General features: G+C 40.1%; 1 protein-coding gene across 13 annotated transcripts in view; it reads right to left on the bottom strand.

The window, feature by feature from the left end:
* DST (dystonin) overlaps window positions 1-26,440 on the bottom strand; it is a 450,811-nt gene that overhangs the window by 37,090 nt on the left and 387,281 nt on the right. For all 13 annotated transcript variants that reach the window (XM_075554951.1, XM_075554950.1, XM_075554962.1 and 10 more), the window contains 14 exons: window positions 24,802-25,020; window positions 20,428-20,631; window positions 17,173-17,404; window positions 16,032-16,258; window positions 14,681-14,803; window positions 14,419-14,520; window positions 12,061-12,162; window positions 9,911-10,084; window positions 9,432-9,587; window positions 6,876-7,073; window positions 6,428-6,556; window positions 3,281-3,451; window positions 1,908-2,063; window positions 1,492-1,698 (listed from right to left, as the gene is read on the bottom strand). In XM_075554951.1, coding sequence (XP_075411066.1) covers window positions 1,492-1,698; window positions 1,908-2,063; window positions 3,281-3,451; window positions 6,428-6,556; window positions 6,876-7,073; window positions 9,432-9,587; window positions 9,911-10,084; window positions 12,061-12,162; window positions 14,419-14,520; window positions 14,681-14,803; window positions 16,032-16,258; window positions 17,173-17,404; window positions 20,428-20,631; window positions 24,802-25,020 — 2,400 coding nt within the window. The remainder of the gene's footprint in view (window positions 1-1,491; window positions 1,699-1,907; window positions 2,064-3,280; window positions 3,452-6,427; window positions 6,557-6,875; window positions 7,074-9,431; window positions 9,588-9,910; window positions 10,085-12,060; window positions 12,163-14,418; window positions 14,521-14,680; window positions 14,804-16,031; window positions 16,259-17,172; window positions 17,405-20,427; window positions 20,632-24,801; window positions 25,021-26,440) is intronic.

Below are 26,440 nucleotides of genomic sequence, written 5' to 3'. Positions count from 1 at the left end.
CTCTCTGGGAGATGGGCAGTGGGGAGGCGGGTGAGGGGAGACGCCGGGCAGTGTAAGATAAGATAAAATAATTATTTATAAACTATTAAGGGACCAGGGGGAAGGAGGGGAGTGGGGAGGGAGGGGGAGGGGGGAAAAACAGGGAAACTGAGCTGATTCCAGGAACCCAAGTGGAAGGTGAATTTTGAGAATGACGAGTGCAACGAATGTATAAGGGTGCTTTGCTCAATTGATGTATGTATGGATTGTGATAAGAGTTGTATGAGCCCCAATAAAAAGATTTATTAATTAAAAAAGATAATGGAACGTCTCCAGGATCACTATGAAGATCCCTCATACAATCTATAATTTCTAAACTCTTTAAAATTGATTTCTACAGAAGGGAACATGTGGCTACTCTCACATCTCTTGCATCTTCCAGCAGGGCCGGCCTCCCAGCAAGACCAAAGCTAGAAAATGCATCTGGTTAGGGCAGCAAATTCAGCAGCACTAAGCTAAGCTTAGCTTTCACTGGAAATCAAAGCTGGGTGCCAAGCAAAGTAGGTGCTTCCTCATCTCTGTCTGTTGCCCCGGGGACACAGAGACACAAAAGTGTGCCTCTTGTTTAGAAGAGGCATGTTAGCTAATAAGAGGCTGACTGGGGCGGGGAGAAAGTGAGATTCTCCAAATTTACCAAAAACAAAACTAAGCAAAACCCAACAAAACTCCAAAAAATCTCTTCCTGAAAATCACCAACACTAAAGAAAGAAGCAAAAAAGAAAAACAACAACAGCCACAAAAGATCCAAATAGTTGATTTTACAGTGGGCCGGAGCCCTATGAAAGCTTGGACAGAACAGACTAGCAGCCAGCACTGGCACAGACTAGTCCCGTTCAGAAAGCTTCCATCTGGCAGGACGGATGGCCAGCTCTGGGTTGACAGTTTCTGAAGAAAGTTTAGCTAAGGAATTAAGCAGAAGATAGCAATATTGTAAACCATGACGCCTCACTCTGAGCATGAGACCAGAGGTTGAAAAGATACAGTTTTCAAAATAAAATAAAAACAGCAATAATTATGTTGTTCCTACCCACCCCTTTCTTGGGGGGCCTTAACAGCCATCTGTGAAGTCTAACAAGAACCAGTCTTTTCAAAATTGGTCCCCAAAGCCTGAAACTCCAGGTCAAAAGTGAAGGGACCAGCCTGCAGATATAGACCACGGTCTTTTCAGGGAATAAATCTCCTAGCTGCATGCTGTGATTTCTTACACTTAATGTAGCCAGCGGGGAAGTATTCCAATAACACACACACACACATCACAACATTCTCAATATGTATACATATTTATATACATATAACATGCACAAAGGCTGACACATATTGCAAAAATTAACGTGTATAGAATATATGTAACAAAATCGATAGCAAATTATTATATATATTACATGATGTATATGTAAACAAAGTTCTTGTTCCTTCATTCAGCAGCTGGAATGGACTGACTGTCAGGTTTACCTGCTTAGCCCTCTTCCGTGCATCGTCCAAAGACCTTCCTCTTTCCACTAACCGCTGAACCACCTTTTCCCATCGACTCTGCACGCTGATGAGCAGGTTCTTTATTAGGACAACGTCTTGCTTCTGACTGAAGTATTTCAGGTGGGTTCCAGTTTTGTCCAGCTCTATTATCTGCTCACGGTGGGAATTGACTTCGTTGGCAAAGACCTTTCCCCGAAAAAGAAATCAAAGGGCGCAAACAGAAATAAGTGAAAAATCAACGTGTCGTGTGAATGTCTCCAAGTGTCATAAGCTGAACCCATTTTCAAGGACACAATGACCATTCTCCAACTAGCAAGTTCACGCTTTTTGACATTAAAACTGCCTGGTATCTACAGGCAGGGGAAAGAACTGCATCCATTCCCATCCCCACATACCTTGTGCTCATCGATCTGAAACAAGACTGTGTCTAAGATAAGACTTGGCCGAGAAGCCACATTCAGGGTCTGTTCAGCCTGAGTGAGCCAGTTGATGAAGTCTTGGAGCGAATTGTGAAACTCCATTGCCAAACTGAGGGCCTCTTCCAGTTTAGTCTGCAAACACACATTAGTTAGCAGTTGATGATATTTAAGAGGTTTGTTATTTATGTTCTTCAGTTGAAACACTCTCTGGCAGATTTCCTTCTCATCCCATTTTATTTATGGAGCATCTATATTAACTAAACAGTTTATCGATGTGCGGGCCTGCACTGGGCGCCGGCGAAACAAGGCCGCGTGAGGCTAGTGAAAAGCGGCTCCCTGCAGCATTCGCAGCTGCTAAAATCACGGCTGGGGCAGCGAGCCGCAGTTCCTAAGCAGACACTGTAAAACAGAAAAAGAAAACGCTCCTATCCGTACGATTAATTTTAGGCATCTAAGTGGTATGAAATTCTGTTGTCCTAAGATATCTGTTGAGCTTGGGATGGAAAGCCGCTCCTGGGCGACTCTTTTCAGGGTCGGCTTGGAAAGCAAACAGTTTCACTCATGAAGAATGAGCTCCCTTCAACCATCAAAATTAGACAAGACCAAATGGTCAACATTTGCCCAAAGCCAAGGAGGGACGGGGAAGCTAGAGAAATGGAAACAGAACGGAAGTAAGGAGAATGTTGGCAAACTGCAAAGACTGTGGCCAATGTCATTGAACAAAGTACACAAAAATTGTAGATTGGCAACCCAACGTGCTGCGTCATCTTTCACCTAAAACGCAATACAATACCTGTTGTTTTTAACAGGTTGACACAGTCCCTAAGCTTTACCAGGAAGATGGCAGGGCTGCAGTCGAGCTGCTAACCGACCCTGTTTCTTAGAAAGGAAAGATCACAGAGCCTGTGTTTCTGTGGTTCAGAGAAAGCGACAAGAAGAAAACCATTCACGATGTTCCGCAAATTTTAGTTCTACGTGGAGTTTTGTATAGTCCATGTTTATAAAATATGGAAAATCACTCTTCTTTCCCCCTCTACACAGCTCTTTTCTTAGCACGTCTGGTTAGATAGAATTATTTAATACCCCAGCATCTGATGGTCTATAACATTCAAAAACCTACTGGTCCTTCTACTTAGTCTATCGCTTTATCTGAAGTCTGAAGAGAGTCTTTTTTTTTCTCTTCTATATTGAGACAATATTATTTTTAACAGACTCCATGAAATCTGACTGTATACAAAGAATATTTAAACATGGATCATTAAAAGCCCTACTTCTGGTAGTGCTACTCAGAAATAAGCAAAAGCCATGAGATAACACATTAGTTCTATTCCATTCATCAAAGCACATACTTTCCGTTCACTGAGTTTGGCTTCCACCAGTTCCCATTTTTCTTTCAAGTGATGTACGTCTTGGTCAATATTTGTCTCTGCAGACTTGGGGCACCTTGCAAGCAGCTGCTGGCCCTTGTGCATCAGACTCCTGTACGTTTCTTCCTTAGCATCAAAGGCAGCACAGAGTTCCTAAATGGAGAGAGACCCCGAGTTACACCATTTGTAAAAGAATGAGATCTGAGAGTCATCAGTCGTAACCACATAACTTTCCCATCGCTAAAAGGGCATACAGAACATGCACACATGTCAAGGCTTCATGATATTGAAACAACACCCCAAATCACAGCCATAGCCTGCCTAGGGAGAACTCTTGGAAAGGGGACAACCACCATGAATCTGTTCAGGTAGGCCAGGGTGGTGAAGCTGTATTTTAAATGTTATCTAAGTGGTGGTAGCAGTAACCAATCAGGTGTGTGAGCCTAGACAAGTAATTTAACTTTCCTGAGCCTCAACTAAGGAGCTCAGGTAGGTGGCACAATGGGTGGGTGACGAGTCAGGCTGCACTCGACAAGGGCAGCAGTTCAGAAGCACCATGGGCTCTGTGGGAGAACAATGAGGCTTTCTGCTCCCATGAAGACGGACAGTCTCGGAAGCCCATAAGAGCAGGTCTATTCTTTCCGATGGGCTCATGAAGTGTCTGAATTCACGCGATGGAAGTTGAGGTTCATTGGGTTTGGAACCTCAACTTCCTTCTCCTTAACAAGGGGCTTTCTCCAGGTCTCTCCCAGGAATACAAATGATGGCTCTGTGGATTAAATGTACTTTGATGGTGTCATTTAATCCTGCACTGAGAAAACATTCAATGGACAGAAAATAAAGGCCCAGTAGAGTAGACATTCAAGTTAGTCAGACTTTAGAATTAGGAAAGTCAAATCCTAGTACTCCTGAATATTATTCTCATTTAAACATATGTAACGCTTCTAGCTGAAAAGGCGGTATAAAGAAGAGATGAAAACATTGCTTAAAAAATTCAGAATTTAAGACAAATAAAACAAAAATTAAATTTCAGTTTGAAAAGTTGAGGTCAGTTCTATTCCACTAATTTATTTATAATGTGGGTTTGCAATGAAATAGATATGTTTACATCTCACTAACATTTTATGTTTGCTAATTTATTTTTTTAAATAAAGATATAATTCACATGAGTCCCCATATTTAAAATGTCTAATCCAGTGGGGTTTGTTTTTTTGCATGCTCACAGAGTTGTGTACACACCACCGCTATCTAATTCCAGAATGTTTTCTCTAAGTAAGCCCTTTGTTTTCCAAATTTTCACTTACACAAAAGGCCTTCATGGAAGAATTCCAGTACCTTTTAGTTCCATCCTTTCACAAATTTGTTGAAGGTCGAATAGTCTCACAAATTAATATTTTTAATCCTTATTATGAGGGACTAGCCCCAAGCATCTGTTTTGTCTTGGGGGGTGAGGGGACCCTCACATTTATTATCTCAAAACCTACTATATAGCCACAGTAGTCAAGAGACTGGAGCAATGAAAGCACCTGAACCAATGGAACAAACTAGAGAACCCAAAAGTACCTACCATCCACCAATGGGCAGCCAAACTTTACTAAAAGGCACACGACACAGTCTCTTTAACAGACAGTGCTGGTCTAAAAGGGTCTCTTCAGAAAAACAAACAGAGACCCCATCTGGCATCACATACAAAAATGAACTCAAAATAGTGAAACTTGTAAGTAAGGACATTACGGGCGCCATGGAGGTGCCCCAGGAAGTCAGCAGCCACTGGAAGTCAGCCGGTCTTTGGGGAGAAGAAAGGGCGCCATGCCTAAATTATTCATTTTGTGAGCCACTTTTAGTGTGCCAAACAGATGGGCGTCCAGCGGGACCTTCCCCTCAAAAAGCAAAACAACAACAGCAAAACCTCACCCATATAATTCAATGGTTTTCAGAAGTAAAGAATACAGCTTAAAAGTGCCAAAATAATCTTTATTGGCTTAACAGGACTTATTTTTTAATAGCTCATTGTACTTTTGAAATAAATATATACCATGCTTTATTTCTATACAACACCTTCCATCCATAGCCAAATTCAAAATTATTCTCAAATAATCCAAGTTTCATTAAGCTCTTTTAACATATTAGACATCTATTATACAATGTGGTTTTATTAAGATCTTATAACATTAGGCATCTATTATTACACAATGGCTATTTTTGGAGGGGATCGAGGAACAAATCCTAAGTACTACTCCTACTTTCATTTCTAAATATACATGCAATTACAAATAAATATTTTAAAAGACAAAATATATCTGATGAAAATTACTTGAGTGTTAAAATTCTAGGAATAGTTTTCAAATTTTAAGACAGGCTGTTCTAGAACCATCAAAGCTGAGTGATAATGGGAAAAGAAAAGGAAATGTTAATAAGTCAAAGGGAGCCTAAATTTAATTTGTGAGCCCTCAGTTCTAGTGGAAGAAAGTCAGAATTTCAAAATCCACATACTGTCGTCTCTCATACTTAAGAGTTGATTATGTGGCACCAGCACTTGGATGGGGCTAGCCCATAGGCCCCAATGCTTCACATTGGGAAACCAAACAGAAGCTTCCCCTTGCCTTTCTTTAGTGTACGTATCAATCTGAACACAAAACCCTACCACCACTAAAACAAATGGCTTTCATTTAAAAGCACAAGAATTTGTTTCCTGTCATTCTATGCAATTAGGCGGAATAATCAAACGCTTACTACAATAATTTTAAAGCCAATTTTGATTATTTTAGAGCTATTTTGCCCATTGAAAGAAAAAGTTCATAATTTGCAGTGTTCTATTACTACCTATAAACGTGTATTATTTCTTATGGGGGAAGATCTGATTTTACAAAATATATAAACTTCTGAAGCCTTTCTTCCTATCTCAGCAAACTAATACTTGAAATAAAACACAGGTTCTGACTTGAACAATGTAATGTATGGATAATCTTTGTTTCTTTTTCTTTTTTCTATGGATAATCTTTTTAACTCTATGAAACTGCTCATCTTTCAACCCCCTTTCCTCTGATTTATGTACTACTCAGGATGCACACACAACAAATGGTCCATTTCTGAGTCTCAGGCTGGTGCTGTAGCAAACAATGCACTTACTAGATGAGCGTGTAGCTGCTCCTTGGCTGTTTCCGGTAACCCGCCCACAGGCTTGGATGCCAACTGATGACGCTCTGTATCAGTCAGCCACTGCTGCAGCTCCTCAATCTCACCATGGAACCCTTTGGCCTGGAATGGGAAGGGTTTGAAAGAAAAACTGGGCCATAAAGACAAACAATGCCAGCTTGCTGGGCCTCTGGATGCCTGCGTAGTAACCGACAGGGGTCCCTAGGTTTACCTTGCCTCTCTTGACCAGGGCCGTGTTAGTACGGTAAGCTCAGAGCTGCTGAGCTGCATTCTGTCCTGTTCTGTTTGTTACCATACTCATTTTTACTTCTCTCTTAAAATATTACCCCAAAGCGTACGCAGGGTCAAACTAATGAAAGAACGCGGGCCATACTGCGCTCTTCAACACTACACAGTGTCAGAATCTGTTCTCTTCTCTCACCTGGCGCAAGGCACTGTCCAGCTGCTGCTTCCTTTGTTCTGTTTTTTCCAAAACGTTTTGCCAGCGCTGATTTAAAACCTCCAGCTTGCTCTGAAGGTTGCTTGCTTCTTCTCCTGCACTTGATTCAATTAGATCATTTCCTGCTTTATTAACGGCCTCCACTGTGGACTGATGAGCTAATACGTCATTTTGGAGCACCTGAAAATATTAAGATAGCATCATACTTACCCGTTTGTAACACGTTAAATATTACTTTTAACGCAATTATTTTGTTTTCTAAGGCCTGAAACATACTGAAATGAAAACATCACATACACAGAAGTTTACTACTAGGAAAGGTTTAAATGATGGGATTTGCCCCCACCCCACCCCCCTTTATTGTACAGCTTCCCTGGATATAAAATTAGTCTGTCCGCATCCTCTAAAATTATTATGTGAGAACATTTTGCTTGTATTTCCCATTAGAACACAGGTTTCCATGTTTGTTTGCCCCACTGCTTCCATTTTAGGGGGGGAAATTACTAAGAGCTCCATTGGCAATCATAATTCATAATTCAGGATAAAGTGCTAGGACTCTGCTCTTGCAGCCCCCTGGCTATTCCAGTGCCCACTTCAGGAAACATTGCACTAGAAGACTCTGGTAATCCGTGACATAAAGTATACAGATATGGTAATTAAAAGCTTCTAATAGTTTTCATTTGACCAAAGTTCATTTTCACTGACTGAATTCTAAGGTCTTAAGATATGTTATTTTTACTCCAATATATTCATTTTTCAAATATGGAATTATTACATTTCTTAGCTGTATAGTGCCATATTCTGGAATTAGCATTCTGAAAGGGAGAAAACAGTATTCATAAAATATTCTTTCTTCTCTTATTCACAGGATATTAGAATTAACTTCTAAGCTGACAGAAATCCTAGGGGAACCCAACACTCAAGGAAAAGAATTTTCGTTGTATATCCAATAAACTGTCCCAGCAATGTAATGTTAGCTTTTAAAATAAGAAAACTAAAAACACACAAAAAAATAAAATAAAAAATCTAGAAAACACATTTATAAAATACTTACTACAGATCCCCAGTTAATAATGCCTGGCTTTTATGTACCAGAAACATAAAAATAGTTTAATATAATTTAAATATACTATACTGCGGTCAGAATTCTAAGTGCAAAAAGTAACCCCAGGGCTGAAATGTCAATTTCAGGCTGAAATGAATTACACTTAAGAGAATAAATATATGCTTAGTTAACAGGCTCTTTTCAGGAGGACTATGGTTCCAGTATTAAAAGCCAAAAGAAACTTCTTCTAATCCTGCTAAGAGTCGATCATCATCCTACCCTGACTCACACACTCAGGTTGGCGCTTAGTAGAAAAAGAAAGAAAAATCCATCTGTTGACCCTGTAGAAGGCATCACGCACAGAGAGACAAATCTAGACCAGAAGGACGTTCAGGGAAAAGCAGCCGCCCTCTGACATCACTGTTTCTCTAACATTTCCATTTGTGTTCAGAGACATCTGGTAAGGGAGTACTTATCAGACTATAAAATCAAGTATGAACTTTGATATGTTAATCATAGTAATCACTTTCAAAATGCAAGGGCCACTGAAAGATAATTCTATAAAATGTATTCTTCCAAATAATCCGAGTCCTGCTACCTAAATTAGAGTTCGGGCGCAGGAAGAGGAGGAAGAAGGGGAGGGGCAGAAGCATGCCCTCCCTCGCTCCCTGCCTGCAGAAGTGTGCCGGGAAGTCTATGTCCTCTGACTTCTGATCTCCAGGAGATAGAAGGAAAGGGAAAGGGAGTATTTCTAACAGGGGAAGTCTATGTCCTCTGACTTCTGATCTCCAGGAGATAGAAGGAAAGGGAAAGGGAGTATTTCTAACAGGTCCCCACCCATTCCCAGGCCAGATCAGAGGACAGGGACCAGGGTCAGCCTCCTTTCTCATTTCTACTACCCTAGATCAAGTTCCCTTCACTGGCGAGTGCTGGCTTTCAGGACAAATTGCTAAGGATGGACACCTGCATGTGGCTCCGAACGCAGACTCTGTGGACTCATTTCCCTTTGGTGTGGAGTCAGCCCTAGCAGTCTTGATTGCTTCCAGTGAAGCTATAGTGCAGCTATCAATGAAAGACTAACAGTCTTGGCTAATGGAAGCATTACATAATGGAGGCATGCTTCCAGCTAAACATTAACGATGCAAAATAAGTTCTAATGACTAAATTAAATATGGTTCAAAAGCGACTGTGCTAACAGAACCAGGGATGGTGGAAGAATAATTTTAACTAGGTAATAATTTCCAGGGAAGAGGATGTATAAAAAAAGACTCGTCAAAAACTACATAATAATATCTTAAAGTGCCCCAAACCCCAGTTTTACTGAAAACAATGGTAGCCACATACAATAATTAATCCCTTTCTAGTTGATAGTCAAGAATTTATTTAAGATTGGGATCTAGGACTTTGATGATCCTATTATTAATCTGAATGCCAAGTCTCTACAAACCTGCCGAATGGGCGACTTAACGGAATCAGCAGTAACAAATACATACATGATGTTTGGCAAGTTCAATTTCGATGGCCTTCGGGTCCCCTCCAACAGGTTTCTGTTCACCCAGCAGGCCCTCAGTGTGCGTCAGCCAGGCCAGTAGCTCATCCAGAGCATGTTGGAACTGCCCCAGCGCTAGGAGAGCCCCTTCCAGTTTATGCTGCGGACAAAGTGGGAGAGAAGGAACCCACGAATGAATTCGGCACTTTGAATGACGTAGACAAAAATCGCTGGTGGATCACTGTATATAACCGTAAGCATGTGCCATGAGGTCTAGTCATCACATTCATCCTACAATTTGTGTTTGACTCTTAAGGTGTATTTCAAAAGAAGGGCCAAGGGAGACTTGAAAAGCAAAGAGAGTCCTCTTGAAATCAGGGAATCCGGCGTTTTTAAAAGCTTTATGCACATACTTGTCTGATGTTTACGTGGACGTATAAAATTGGAAATGTGCAGCTTCTTAACAAGGGTATTGGTATTTACCTGTCTGTTGATAATTCTCTCATCCAAGCTGTCCCATATCAATTTCAGCTCCATTAATGGGTCCTGAACAGTATGTTTATCGATCTCTTCTGTCACTTTCTTCAGCAAAAGCTCGGCTTGATGGTTCAGCCGTTCCATCTCTATCTGTTGCTGATAGGCCTCCGACTTAAATTGCTGTATTTTTTTGTAAAGCGATAAAGATGAGAAAGTTGTCACAAATTAGTAACTAAAGACAAGAAGTTAAATGAGCTAGATCCTTATTCTAGTTCATACTTCTAATCCTGGGGAGGGAGATAAAGAGAAATAAAAATCTAAGGAAACTCTTCTAATGAAAGAATAAGAATATTAGAGGAATTTTTTTCTCTTAATGTAGTGTTTTTTGACAGAAGGAGGTTTCTCTTTGTAATTTTGATATTTTGTCTTCAGTCTCTCTTTTTTTTCCCAATTCCCAATGATGTACATTCAGCAAGTGAATTTTAGAATAGATCTAGAAAAAGCTGTGCCTAAAACACAAAACATAAAGTGATATTTCCTGCCCTAAAACATACACACATCTTGAGTCCATTAATTTTATATCTTGTGTTATTATGCTGTAGCTATTAACATTTAGTTATTCCAATGTCCTACTCGCTCTCTATACAAGGTAACAAGCAACATTATTCTCTCTCCGGGTGCTTTCTACATTTCTAAGGCAGCTTTACTGCCTTTACCAAGTAACAGGTTAGAAAATGGTTGCTTGTAATAGGAAACTACTCCTTCATAAAATATTCCATTGACTTGAAATTGCAATAATAAATAATCAATGCCTAAGGAGTCCCTTAAATTTCTCTCAAGCACGTGAAAGTGATCATTAAAACAGAAATGCGCTCAGCACTTGCTAAGCAGGGCACAAGGTACCCTCAGCAAAGTTATAGGGGCAGTATTTTATCCTCAAACTTAAATGAGGGCACCAAACTGAGATCAGTTAGAGAATTTTTCCCAGAGTCACCTGACTAGCAAATGGAAACTCCAGCAGAATCATTAATATCAGAGTGAGCAAGCCTAACCAGCCTAAATGAAAACCATTCATAGATATGCAAATATGCAAGAAATGCAAAATAAAATTTCCTCGATACCCATAACTCTCCATAAAGCATATCATGTGTTTACCCATGGACATATACAGTTAATCTACTGATGGTAGCAATAAAAAGCTCAAAAATGAGTATACAGCAGTACCGGTCTATGTTACATATTGCATATATGCACATATAATGAGTGGAATGTTCTATGTTACACATGTAAAAATAAAAACTTTAAATGCAGATGCTACTTTATATTGTAACAACCCCTGTGAATGCATTGACAAAGGTGTGCTGTGTCGCTTTGTGAATGAAGACTTAAAATAAAGCAGGAAATAGCTGCTGACACTCTGAGAAATGATCATCAGTACAGAGGAATTAAAAGAGGAAGCAGTCCAGCCATTTTCACAGCTGGAGAGCAAGTGCCCAAAAGTAAAAGTTATGGCGGAGGAAAGCAGATGGGAAAACACAGAACATTTGGAAAGCAATCACTCATTCTGGGAATCACCATTAGATCATGTATGTGTCTTTTGCTATTAAATTAAAGGAATTACTCAGAAATTACTGAAGAACATAAAAATTTTACCACGTGTGTACTGAGGAAAATAGTACACTATTGAATACAAAGAAGTCATAAAAATCCTTATAGTATGATCCTGTATTTATAAAGCATCTCATACAAATAGCTATCAAAAGTGTATGTGAGTACACACATGCATATTGCCTCAACATGAGAAGACTTGAAATTTTGAGTGTTGACCTCTAGAGGAATAGCATTTTAGGTGGCTTTAATATTTTTTATTTAATTAAGAGATAATAATTATATTTTTCTTATTTAGCTATCCATATTTTTCTTTAATGAACAGGCTCTTATTTAAGGGGGAAAAGCACTTTATTTCACTTATTTAATAAGCACTTACATACTGCTCATTATTTGTCAGGTTGTATTCTAAATGCTTTACAAATCTTAAACCAGTTTAACAATCAAATCGTAAGTCTTCAGTTCTATAAAAGAAATCCGTTCACGCAAAGACTCCCCAGTGTGAGGAAGCCTTCCTAGAAGAGGTGCCCCTGACCCCTGACTCTTACCTTTAGCTCTGCAATCTGCTGCTTGACAGCCTCAAGATCTGTTCCGATTGGGGACATGGAAGCTAACTTAGTGCCCGCAATATCGACCCAGTCAAACAGCGTCTGAAAAACAGATTCGCAGGGGTCACACACGTAGCACAAGGCACTTTTTCACATTTCAAATGCCATAGAGGAGTACAACCATAAACGGTCAAAAACTTCATGGAACGAGGGCATTTTATAGAAAAGTTGGCTGTTTTACTAAGAAGTGTAGCAACAGTGAAATTATTGTCCAAACGTGAAAAAGACATCTTGCACCCAAGTTTGCAAAGAAAATTCTTTCCTGATAAATATTAAGAACTTTCAAAGACAGATCCACTAAAAAAAAAAAAAAGAAAAAGATATTTGATTGGTCAAAATAAAATTCTCTTTACGCTCTCTTATAGCTGCAGAAAGGCCATGTGAATTTTGAGCTGTGACAGAAAAAGACACAAGCCCATCTGTTGTTATGGAGTTAGCAACCAAGAATTTAATGGTTTAGCACTTGAACAAGCCATTTGGCTCAACAAAACCCTTGCGTGTTAGGTTAGTATCAAAGTCTTGTACATACAAATGATGGATATTATGACCGTTATTCGGAATTCTAACACTGACCTCATAACTTCCTTCTTTTTTCCTTTGTATGTAGTATAAACATTTAAAACAAGAACAACAACTTGAAAGCTCAACTCACATCTTTTCAGGCAATGAATGCAAACCAAATGCAAACCAAATTATTTTACACTTTAAACAAGACTTAAAAGTTACCAGACCAGAGTGTAAGAAAAAACTACATCTTGGAAGGCTGGTGTGTTTAAGTTACCATCAATAACATCTAAGCACGTTAGTAAGTAATATAAGAAATATGATTTATTTCACTTTGCAATCAGACCTTGGAACCTCCCTTCATCTGGTCTTCTGACATCCGGCTACAATGACTCAGTGAACAGAGGATGCTAACAAACTTAACTACCCTAGGATGCTAACAAACTTAACTACCCTAGGATGCTAACAAACTTAACTACCCTAGGATGCTAACAAACTTAACTACCCTAGGATGCTAACAAACCTAACTACCCTAGGATGCTAACAAACTTAACTACCCTAGGATGCTAACAAACTTAACTACCCTATCTGGCTTTTCGGATGGAGGGAAAGAGATTCCACATGCCCAGTGTCTCGTGTGAGGAGCCTGGTGGTGGTACCATCTCTCAGAATTTCAGATGCGTGAAAATCATAATCCAGCCTCACAGACAGAAGCCAGCAAATCATCCTTTTACTTCCAAGAGCAGAGAGCCTCGTCTGCCTCCCTTGGAGTAAGTGGTGCTTTGAACTGCAGTCCTTATGGTTAGCAAGTCTAACACTCGTCCAATAGTGTCACTAGGAAGCCAGTAAATGATCCTTTTGATTAAAAAAGGGAGGGGGGACTGGTGGACGTACTAGAGTTATAGTCAGGTTTTTATTTGCAAGTGATTTTTTTTCATGTAATTCCATAGCTCAAAACACTGTTCAGTGGGCATAAGCCATGGTTTGTAGTATTTCGTTTCACAACTACAGAGAAGTGGGGGTACAGAATCAAAAGGGAAAAGTCGTTCTCATCTGAACTTTAAAAATAATACTCTCTTTGTGTTATGGAAATACTTAGGAAGGCTTTTTCCATACGGCAGGAGAGGTGGCAGAGTAAACTCCTGCCAGCCTCTTAGGAAATGGAACCAGGTTAAGAAAGGTAAGGAATGAAAAATCCCTCAGTGGACAAAATAATTGTTCATATTAGAAGCTAACAAAGCCTTAAAAGTGGTCAAAGAACCCGACGAGGACTCCTAGAGGCATGAAAACAATTATTAAAGAGAATTATATATGTGGAAAATAAAACATTTCTTACAAATCAAATCATGACCTAATAGACTAGAAATCTATTTTAGCACATGGAGAATGCTGGCTCCCAATCAAATTTCCTTACTTTTGACTTCAGTTTAGCTTGGTGATATTTTTAGATAGTGTTTACCCCTTTCATCTTATTCCACTCAATTTTAGAACAGAACTCAGATTCCGTTCTACTTCACTGTCTGGTGCTGGGCCATTTATATGAAAAATATTGTGTGGGAACATTTACTTTCACTTAAAAAAGCACGCATTAAAATATTTATTTTCAAAGTAAATGTCACTGAAAATATACAAATGTGTACATAAACCTATACATACCTAAGAGTCAGAAGTATATGCAAATAGGCAAAACAATTGCTCACAACTACAGTCTTGGGTTAGTGCCAATGTATAAGTTGATAGACATCAATTAGCGTGAGTTCACCTTGCAGCAAAGACACACCGTGGCCCCCTTACCTGTAGTCCATCCTGATAATGAACGGCAGCCTGCATGGCTTCGTCAAGTTTATCAACCCTGTCTCTCCAAGCTTTATTTAGAGAATCCCAGGCGGAATTTAACTACAATATAAATAATAGAACTCTGTTAGTCCTCCTGCATCTATTAAATTTTCAACTACTTCTATGAAATGGAGTTTAGTGGGGAAAATAATCTGATTTAGTTAACAACAGTAAAAAACAAAACCAACGACATTCTGATTGGAGAGTATGCCAGTTGTACCTCATCCATGCTCTTCTTGACAATGGGTTTGTCAGGTTCCCCACACGCGGCGATGAGCTCCGAGCCCAGGTTAATGACCATCTCCAGCTCTTCCTGCAGGCCTTCAACCTCCTCTCGCAGGGACTAGAAAACAGAAAAGAAGAGCCTGGCTGGGGACTGTAAGCAAAATCACCTGGACACTAGAAAAGTGTCCACAAAGACGTGAAGGGTCATTACTTCCCAGAGTAGAATCAGAGCGCATGTCTGTTCCTAAGTTCTTAGATGTTTTTCATCAAGAAAGTACAACAGAATATTAAAAAACAAATAAAACTGCCCTTGAATTGACTCATGAAGACCAGACTTTTACTCCAAAGCCAATAGTTAATGAATAATACCATGTGACAAATACCTGAACAGTTTAAAAACATATATATCAGTAATACTGAGAGGCATAGTACGATATTTTGTTCTTTGCACCAATTTAAGCTGCCAATATATATTTAAAAGACATATAAGTAAACTAGATCTGTTAATAGATTTAAGATAATCTAGTCTTAGATTTGGGTTATTAGGTCATTATCAAAAGGTGATTAAGCTCCTGAAATACTGTACTAGAAACAAAGTATCCTCTCTTTCTATTATCTTCATGTTAAAGCTAAATATATGTATTTATCTCACATGAATCAAGCCCGAAACTAGGCAGGGGACATACCAGGAAAACAGATGTGGTTATTCTTCCTCAAGGAGCTCGGAAGGCTTAAGAAAGATGGGGTTAAGTCATACTACGCGTAGAGTATAGGAACACCATGCGGTGTTTCCTTCTGTTGTGTCTGGGGTCAGGATGCACTGTAACTGTGAGTGGAATCTAGCAACAACAACGTGTAGAGTCCTTGCTAAGAGGAAAGTGTTCTGGAAACTTGGAAGGGGTAACTCTGGCAAGGGAGGTACCCATCCATCTGAACCTCAAAGCTTGAGTAGGAGTTCCCAGTAGCGTGGCCCGAAGAACGTCCTACCCTAACAAAATAAAACCTACGAAAGTACACAGAGCAAGGAGAGTGAAACAGTGTGGGGGAAGGAAGAGGAAAGTATAGGCAGGGATTTTATTTTGAATTACTTTAGAAGCCAAAGAAGAGATAACCAAGTCTTGAAATAAAGCAGAAGCAGTAGGGACGGAGTGAAATATTTAAATACACACTCTCCAAGTGAAATTTATGGGTGCATGCTATTTTAAGACCATGTCACTGTGCCGTCCATTTTTAGAAACAAACACGAATCTTAACAGACCAATTCCCCACGAGTGAAATGGACTCGATAACAGTGGGAACATGGCACTAAGCGCAGAAATCCACTTAGAATGGCGCTGTCCGCTCACCTCTGCTGCTTCCTGCTGTTGCTTGACCACAGAGGGGTCGATCCCAGGATCCTCCAGGTCACGGATGAAATCTTGAGTATCTTTAGTAGTAACCACCAGTGACATGTGATCACACCAAAACTTCTCTGCTAGTTCCATCACATCCAGTAGTTTAGCTTCCCTTTCTTCCACCAGAGTGTGTATGTTCTCCCATATGGAAACCATCCGGTCAAGCTTGTCCTGAACAGCTATGGAGCCAAACAACACCAACAGTTCTGTAAATGAGCGCTACTAGAGCAAGAGTACACGTGTTTACTTCAGACGGTTAATTTGCTGTGCATCTAACACTGGGCCAAATATGGGTTGCTTCCAGTCGAGGGCGTATCACTGCCACCAAACAGCCTATCCCAAACAACGCAACACCTAAGGTCTTCTTTGCCTACTGAACCAAGACGCTCCCTGACAAACGTGGTCGCTCGGTGAGTTCAGAATAGAATCACAAGGTTTTCCATTTGACTGAGACTGGTTTTAATCCCCACCCAAGAGGAAAACCTACCTGACAAAGTTTATTCTTTACTTAAGTTCTCCAAATCAAGACTAACGTTGTCTGTCTGGTCCCAGGAATATAACATTATAGGGTAGGTACAAGGAGATTTCAAAAGGTTGCCGAAGGATATGTTTTAATTTCATTTGTCCAGAAAGATTGTTGAAGCCTCTTCCTATTTTGGTCTTGTTTTATCATAAATCCCATTAATCTATGTACATGGCCCTTCTATGGGTCCCCGGCTCACTCTCTAAGAAGGCTCACTGTGATTCAGGTGGCCATTTCGGTGGTTATGGGATGGGAGATGACACCTGTTTTATGTAATGGGAACCAAAATTCCTAGGTGTGGCCTGATTAGTATGATGCTTGAACCAACTAGTTTAAGAGGCCCTGTTGCCAGTCGGAACACTTCACATTTAACTGATGGATTTCACAAGCACAGGAAGACTTTGACCTGGCATTTATGTACAGTCCTTCAGCCATAAACATCCTATTTGTTAAATTCCTTCTGTAAGAGTTATCACTTTGTTATGTAATTGGGAGTAACAGCATAAAAGTTAGGAATTATTTTTAAAGTAGAGTTCCATTTTCCCCCCTAGTTCCAAAAATACACACTACCTTTGGCAGATAGGTCTTTGTCGGTGCCTCCAGACCGAGCGATCATTTCCTCTCCTCTCTTTTTAAGGGTTTCATACAATGGCTGGAGCTTCTCCATGTCTACTGACACGTTCTTATTCTCACTGATCTGCTCTTTAATTTTCTCCACCTCGGCAGAGATAGACGGGGGTTGCTTCAAGCGCTCCACGATGCGCTCCAGGCTTTCAAGGATCTGGTCTATCTTGTCGTGGAACTGGGAATAAAACACAGGGACTGGTTAGAAGACGAACGACCCATAGGACCTAACGTGAAATGTACATGGGGGGTGGGTGGAACACCTACTAAATTATACAATTAAAATCTTAATCTTATCACTAAAATCTTAGATCCTGGGACAAATGTAACAAGGCATCCAGGTGATAGTATGACGACACAGGTAAAAACCAAGACTTGTATGTACCCCCCTCTCCTTCACCCTGATTTTGTAGCTCAGATTTAGTTTCTTACAAATAATTGATTGCACTCATTAAGAAATGGGATATGAGACCATTAGCACGTACCCACCCATTCACTATCTACCTGGCAAGTGGCAGCCACCAAACCCCTGCTGGCCCGCCCCACCCTCCCCAGTCAACAAGGGCAATCACCTACTCCTACACCACTGGATCAGTATGACAGCGGTGTATTCAGCTACTTCACACAAGCAGTAAACAGAGGGAGACCCACAGTCCACTCCCTGGGGACAGGTGGTGAGCCCCACAGTGTTGCCAAAGTTAGCAATCAGAGTAGTTACTGCATGAACCCTATGAAAACAAAACATCAGTGAGGCTAACAAACGTTCAATCAATATATACAACAATAAAACCTTAATGTCTTGGAGGCAACAGACAATATCAAAGCACACAAAGAAGCAAGGCAAGGCAGCTCAGACAAGTGACCCAAATAAAGGGCCAGAAATCTTCTGTGGAAGAATGGTTACTGAACTATCTGATAAATAGCAAAAAAGACTTTTATTCAGGATCCATCAAAAATATATCAAAGAGGTCAAGAAAAACATAGACAACCATACATACACCATCTAAAAGAATTCACAAAAATTAAGTAGGCAATTGGAAACTTCACAAAGCAGCAATTAGGTATCTGGAAGATTAACAATAAAATTTCAGAAATATATACTTCAATGGAAGTTCTACATAGGAGCAAAACTAGATCAAAGGAAGACAAAATCAACAAAATTGAGGACAACATCCTCTGATTCACAATTTGTTTGAGGAACAGTCAGGGAGAAAAACAAATAAAGATAAAACAAAAGCCTACGAATTATGTGTGACACTATCAAGAAGAACAACCTACGTGTGGTACGAATCCCAGAACAACAGGTGACAAAAGATAAAGCAAAAACTCATGGAGCAAATGTTTGAGATTCGTTAGCAGAAAACATCCCTAATATCGGCTGATGCTAAATGAACTGCCAGCTATAAAAGGGAACTGTGATCTGATTTCTGGGAGAAACTGTTGGCAAAAAGACAGTGGGATGGCATAAATAAGACCCTGAGAGAAATAAAAACTTATATGTTGGTAAAACCAGGCCATTTCTAAATAAACAGAAACTAAAGAGATTTGTAAAAATTAGACCAACCTGACAAAACTATAAAAGGAACTCTAGTACACAGAGAGAAGCAACAATAACCAGAACCTGAGATGAAGACACAAGACAACATCAGCCAGACATGAACCATGGTAAAGAGCCTTCAAAGATAGAACAAAGCTACAAGACTGGAAAGTCAGAGACATCAATCGGGAAATAATAACAACTGCAAAATAAAAAGGGGGACAAGCTGGTATAGCTAAAGAACTCCCACGTGGAGAGGAAGTCAAGGTGATAACAAGATACAGCAGACTGCTTTACACCTAGAAAAACAAAAAGAAAGAAAATCAGGGTAACCACTCAGAAAATAAACCTACCAAAATGAAAAAGAAGAAAATCATACTCAGTAAACACAAAATCAAAAACAACAAATAAAATCCATACACAAAATGAACACAGTACAGAATAAGGAAACCATCAAATATCACTGAAAAAGAAAATTATGGGCCAAGGTCCCTCATGGATGCATGTGCGGAAAAGCAAGCAATCAAAAGAACTAATGAGACTAAAAACTGGCTCCTTGGAAAGATCAATAAAATCGAAAAACCCCTGGCCAAACTGACAAAAGAAGAAGGAAGTACCCCAAGTTAAAAATGAGGTAGGCAGTACTGTAGCGGAACCAATAAGGACCATAACAGAGTATTATGAAAAATTATATTCTAACAAATTTGAAAACCTAGAATAAATGGTCAAATGTCTAGAAACATATCATTTACCCAAAGTAACACATACTGAGGCAGAAAATGTGGACCGATCCATAACAGAAAGAGAAAGTGAAGGGGTCAAAATGTTTTTTAAATCTCCCCTATCCCTCTGATCCCCCCAAAACCTCAGCCCAGATATCTTTACTGAGAATTCCTCCAAGCATTGAGTTGAAAACGAACACTACCCAAACTATTCCAGAACGCAAGGAATGCAGGAATATTCCCAAATCTATTCTGTGAAGCTATAATAAGTTTGATACCAAAGCCAGATGAAGATACCGCTAAATATGAAACCTAAAACCATAAAGATTATGGAAGAAAAACAAGGACAACATTGGGTGAGGCAAACGAAAGCTGAGTCCTCATGTGCCTGTGTATCTCTTGATAAAAAACAAACCTTATAAATGGAAAATCTGTCATTTCAATATTAAATTTCTTGACAATGTTTTCAGAAACTAATAATTTCCAATATTTCGTATATATGCACACACATATATTTTTACTCAGCTTATAATTTAATTTTTCTGCTGATTGCCCTCTTGGGTTTTACTATTATTGATAATTAATTACATGTTCTCTTATCTCTCCTGATGGCAAGTATTATCTTCTACTCAGGATTAACATTTAATTAGAAGTACGGATAATGGTCACAACGGCATGTTTCTCACGTCACCGAAAGTCATTTTTTATTGTATCTGCAAGCAGGCTGAGAGAAGTGAGGTCCGGGGGGGGGGAGGGGGCGGGGAAGCACTACCTTGGAACAAAAACAAACCAACACAACCACTCTGCCTTGAAAGACATATGCTCTCAGAGTTAATTGAATAGATAACCTTCGGTGACACGAAATACGGGAATCTAGGCAAACATCTTCCCATGCTACGCTGTCCGCAGGGCCTCCATCACCTTCCTGGTGTCAAGGATTACCTGAGTAGACTGAGAAATGGCTTCGTCCAAGGCCACAGCTCTCTTTCTGACGTCTTCTTTGATTTGACTGTAAAGGGTGTCCGCTGCCACGTACTTCTCTTGGATGGAAAAGCCTTGCTCTGGGCTCAGTTCCAGCAACTGCGGCCCCGTTTTGTTCATCTTATCTATATGAGGCTTGTGCTCGGCGATCAGCTCTCGCAGTTGCTATAGTAAACCAAGCGGCAGTTCAGTACCTCAGGGTCAGACTTCCATATTACAGTTGTCTACACCCCCAATGCAGCCAGCTGGCAAGAAACCCCAAACACCCTTCCCAACACAGGCATTTAACAAACGATGGCTCTCGCAATGCGGCGACAGGGAGATGGTCCTGACACACAGAGTCGGCAGCAGCCTGGAGGAGGGAAAGTCTCTCTAAGGGCACACACAGCAAGGCTGGCTGAGTGACACCGTGAAAAACCGTTCGTTAGGCGTTTCCTACCCACAGCAGTCTATTTTCTTGAGAGGATGAGCCAAAAGTCATAATCCACAAAAAGGTTTCGCAATCACCATGTCCCCAATCTGCAGTGGCAGAGTCAAACCACTTGGTGTTCCTTGTTCGCACACTCACCCTATTTCCGAAAATGTTCGATGAGAGAAGGAAGGAAAGGGGGCGAGGGAGGGAGCCCACTAAAAGGTACACACATTGTGGAGAGAAAAAAAACTATACATGGAAGTGAAAGCAATATATGCTCACAGGTAATGTATCTCTATCTATGAACTAATATAAAACATGAGCATGTATATGACATGAATTGAGTACTTCTTTATATAGTATGTATGCTGTGTTTGGTTACATGATATGTACTGTACACATACAGATATGTGAATGAATCTATTCTCAAATGTTACAAGGGCGCAAGGGTACTACACACGTGCAATACACAGATCCACCTCGAGTGCTGTTTAGAAGATGCAGGTGGAGCCATGTGACATATGAATCTTCCTTCTAATTCTGTCACCTAATCGAGAACAGCAGCGATATTTATACCAACAGGTCAGTGTGCAATCTAACTAGAGCCCTTCTCCTCCTAATCAATAAACAGAAGCCTGACGAAAGCTGGACTCTCTCTGGTCCATGTATTCTCAGGCCTCCAACGGAGCTGTTAGTGTTCAGTACCAAACCCAACAGCACTCCCAGGGGGAGATCTGCCTTCCCGGAGGGTCTCGGTGGGCTAGCCTCTGCGCAGCACGGAGCCGCCTTCTGTTCAACTGGACAGCCGACTCAGGCCCCTAATCAGCGGTCCCTGTCCTCATCAGAAGGTGAGTCTGCAAACTTGGATCGGTGGGCAGGTGCTGTCAAACTGACGTTGACTCACAGCAACTCCGCGTGACAGAGCAGAACTGCCCCCAGAGGGTTTTCTAGGCTTTTCCAGCAGGACCCCTAGTGGTGCGGCGGTTAAGTACTCAGTACCCCGCTGCTGAGCTGAGAGGTAGGAACCCACACATCGTTCCTCAGGAGGGAGAACGGCAGTCTGTTTCTGTAAAGACTTGGTCTTGGAAAGCCTGTAGGACATTCAGTTCTGCACTGTCCTTCAGGGTAGGCCTCCATGAGGTGGCATCCACCAGAATGGAACTAGGTTTGCTTTTTAAGCTGAATGTTTACGGAAGCAGTGCACCAGGTCTTTCGCCCAGGGTGTGGCTGAGGAGGTTCCAATCACCGAGCTGGAGGTTCACAAGCAAGCGTATAACTGGTGATCCCCAGGGCTCCTTGCTTGCTCTCTAGCTCCTAATAAAAATCACATTAAGAAAAGATATGCCAAGAGACAGGCTACCAATCTTTTCCTATAAATATTTAATTTCCAACATTCACCATTCATCAGTAAGGCTCACCAAGGAAAGCAATCCATGACAAGAAGCAAACTGTATGTGAAATGCTGAAAAGAAAATTAATTTGCTCTATAAAACTTTACCCAATTCACAAGTAAAAGTCAAAACACATCAATAAGAAAGCAGCCACTTTCTAGAGTTTTTGCTGTCAGTGACCAGTAAAATCAGTCATATAAATTCATTTGATAAATTGTGGAGGAAACTGGGTATATTAGAATATTAACGATCTCCCAGGTGATGTGCGAGGTGAACCATTGTGGTGTCGTTGGCTACTCGTTGGGCTGCTAACGGCAAGGTCAGCCATTCAAAGCCACCAGCCACTCAGAGGGAGAAAGACGAGGCTTTCTGCTACTGCTGGGAAGAACTAGTCTTAGAAACCCTCCAAAGCCATCTAGCCTGTCCACGTGGGTCGCTCTGTGGCAGAATCAGCTTGATGGCCATGAGTTGGAGGGTGGTTTTTCTGTTTGTTTTGTTTTTCTTCGTGTGACAGGTTATTTTTTGAAGAGTGAAGGTTGTCTCAAGTTACTTTTGAGAAGGGTAAGTAAAAGTAAATTTTGAAGGGCGTTCTCATGCAAGTCAGCAGAAGAAGGTGGTAAGGTCATGTCTACAACCCAGCCCCTACAGAGTGCTCTGAGTTCTGGTTTCGTAGCTGGGCTCTGCAAACGAAGGCGGTGGCAGTGGTGGTGGCGGCACACTGTCAGCTGCTACATGATTTCATAGAAAAAGAAAGCCGCAGAGGTTACGATGTTCTGGTTTACATATTCTGTAAGACACCCTTGGAAAACAAGTTTGGATTTAGAGCTGTCTAGAAACATTCGACTGAAATAGATCTCTACTGAGACAGATGTCTCGAGTTGCCTAGAATATAGGTCGATGACATCGTGCTGTGCTGTCCACCATGGCTTGAGGAACTGTTTGGTTATGGTCTTATTTTAGACTATTCCATGACAATCAAGAGAACACCTCTTTGGACATGTGTGTGCACAGGGAGGGGATGCCTTTGGCAAATTCTATGACAAAAGGATTCTTGGTGACATGGAGGTTAGGGGTGGGGACAGGTTGGAAATGCTTTAGTCTACAGTAAAAACTATCTGTCACTTGGGTAGCATGATTCTTGGAGCCATTGAACCTCTAGCTCTAGATATGGTGAGCTCTTTCTAAACAGGGTGGGAAAGGATGCTGCAAAGCCTTTAAGAAGAAATGGTATTCTAGAAGATTTCAAATAATCCAAACAGGAGTCTTTTAGTGTCAACAATCATAAATTTGTTTTGAGGACTTGAAGATTATTTAAATAAAAAGTAAACTCAATTTCGATATTAAGTTCAACAATAGATATTGTTTATATTATTTGGTGTTATGTAACATTAATGGAGAGTAGAAGAAATCCATGGAAGATTTTATATTAAAAATTATGTAGTGGGTCAGCATAAGATTTCAGCCAGATGTAAACAAATTTCTATACCAAAATAAACGACAGCTCAACATAGCTTGTAAGTCTTTTTTTTGATGAATGACTTAGCTAGAACTCTATGAAATTTCTATCTTGCATTAAATAGCGTGCTTTCTAATGCTCCCTTCTAAAGAAATTCATTTATAAATATTCTTCAGTGTCAATGGGCAGGACTTTTAAACAAAATAAACAAGGAAGATTACTAAATAATTCACATATTTCAAACAATGATGTAATCCTATAACCCAAGTTAAAACTTCACACACACACACACAAACACACACACACACACACACACACACACACACACACTGATGAGTATCAGGTTACATCTTGTACAAATCTGGAAAAGCAGCTAGGCTCACAAATCCATAGCTAGGAAGCACCCCAAACCTTGGTTCTGAGCTCTCTTTTACCCACAACCCTTGCCAAAGTTTAACCCATGTTAGCATCGAATTGGCTACTGAGACAAGTACTTCTTAAAGCCCTTTTATACATGTTATAAACATGATAGTTTGCAGATGTAAACCACACTAGTTTATGCATCTACTCTAATAGGAGCAAAGGAATTAAAAATGAATTCTATGTAAAGAATAGGGCAAAGGGGAAATAATTTATTTTTACACTTCGGTATTTTTCCTTCACATAGAACTCACTTTCATGAGATTACTATCTGACATAGCAACTACATCGTACATTTTCTCCAAGCTCAAGGGCCTAGCCTGGATGCTATCCTTTCCATATAGTCCTACATCTCAACTGACAGTTGAGATGGCTCTCCACTAAATGTAGGGTGTAAAACTCAGCCAACACCTATACTGAAAACACTTCAAAAGCTGATTCTCTAAAACTTTAAAGTAACATATTTGCTTGCAATTGCTGACGGGACAAAGGAAACCGAGATGTGATTAATAACAACAACGTGGTCTACCCAGTGAACAATTAGCAAGCAACTGTAAACAAAGCACGACAATGATGTAATGATGCAAGGTCCAACAGCACTGGAAACAACATAAAAAGCACAGGGACCAGGACATGATCTATCGCACTGAACTTACCCGATGATCTTCCTGCTGCTGTCTTAGAGTTTCGTATTCAAGAGCTGGCACAGGAAGCTGAGAGATAATTCTTTGTGTTTCTGTCAGCCATGGCCAAAGTTCTTCGTAGGTTTCCCAGAACTGGTTGACCAGGGACTGTGCCCGTTCTAGCTGTAGGTACCGCTCTGAGTTTATCTGACAGATGGTGTCATAGTTCCTCAATACCTTGTCTAGTTTTTTCTAGAAAAATTTGATGATGAGATGGGTGTAATTAGTTAGACCACATAGTACACATTTTCCAAAATGACTTGTCCAGTAGTGGGTGCCTGGCACAAAACAGGCATGCAACAACTGTATATGAAGTCAGTCAATCAATCATTCCTTTGTATGACCTAGACTTTAATTATTTCCACGTATAAAAGTTCATTTATAATTACAGATAGGCCTCAAAAAAAAGCTCTCCAGACACAAGAGGGAGACTTTTCTAGCCCTGCTACAATGCCTTCAATCTTGAAGCCAGAAAACAAAATCTCATGGGGGGTTCTGCCCACATTTACATCAAAATTAAGGACTACCTTTTATAAATAAACTTCTTAGAGGAAAGAAATTATTCACATATACTGGACTTAAAGCAGAACATTATGATATACAGATTTCATAGGGAGACACAATGACATAGACAAGAGTATAAATTTACATAGTAAATTAATAGGAGATATACACCACAGAATCTCAATAAACCAAAGAATGAATACAGTATTTCCCAGTACCTTTTAGGTTTCTCTGGGAGATATTCACTCTTTTTCTTTTTTTCATTAAAAAGTAGCGCTGACTTGCGTGAAAGCTGAAGGTACACTGAGATCAACCTGTAGAAAACCTGCTACCTTCTCTACAGTTTGTGAGGCACAAGCAAAACCAAATTTTCATGTGTTAAAAACCAATTTTAAACCCGTGTTCAATAATATGGGACATTATTATATTGAGGAGCCCTTTACACTCCTGTTCCTGCAAGCAAGGAAAAGTAATATGAAGAGATAGGAAAGCTTCTGATGAGGAGGATGTTGATTAACAGCTACTGAGAATATTATTATTAATATGACTGGGCATTTATAAACTATCAGTTTGCTGAACATTAACTATAATAATAGAATTTTACTAAGCATTAATAAATCATTATTATTAATTATGTCTACGCAGGAGAAAGATGGGGTCTCTACTCCTGGAAGGAGTTGCGGTCTTGGAAGCCCACAGGGACGCTTCTGCCCTGTCCTATGAGGCCCTACAGGGTCACTCTGAGTCAGCATTGACCTGATGACAGTGAGTGATTATGTCTAGATGTGTAATAACAGATTTAACTTTACAACAATCAATGAAGAAAGGGTTATTACTGTATTATTCTCATTTTTTAGAGGAAGAAAATGAGGTCCAAAGAGGTAACAAAAATTGCCCACAATGAGATGGCTAGTGTGGTCGGACCAGGTTTCAAACTCAGGGAATCTGGTTTCAGTCTCTTAGACATTTAATATATTTTTCTCATATCTGACTCCTTGCAAATATAGTAAAGATTCTATTAGAAATTAGTAAATGACCATTTCCTGATTGAGTGTAAATATAAGAAAATCACTAATATATGATGCGTGTGTGTTCTAAAATTCTACCT

Source organism: Tenrec ecaudatus, chromosome 7 (genome assembly GCF_050624435.1).
Source record: "Tenrec ecaudatus isolate mTenEca1 chromosome 7, mTenEca1.hap1, whole genome shotgun sequence".
NCBI classification, from domain to species: domain Eukaryota; kingdom Metazoa; phylum Chordata; class Mammalia; order Afrosoricida; family Tenrecidae; genus Tenrec; species Tenrec ecaudatus.
The sequence above is the reverse complement of the archived record's forward strand: the minus strand, read 5'-3'. Positions and strand labels throughout refer to the sequence as shown.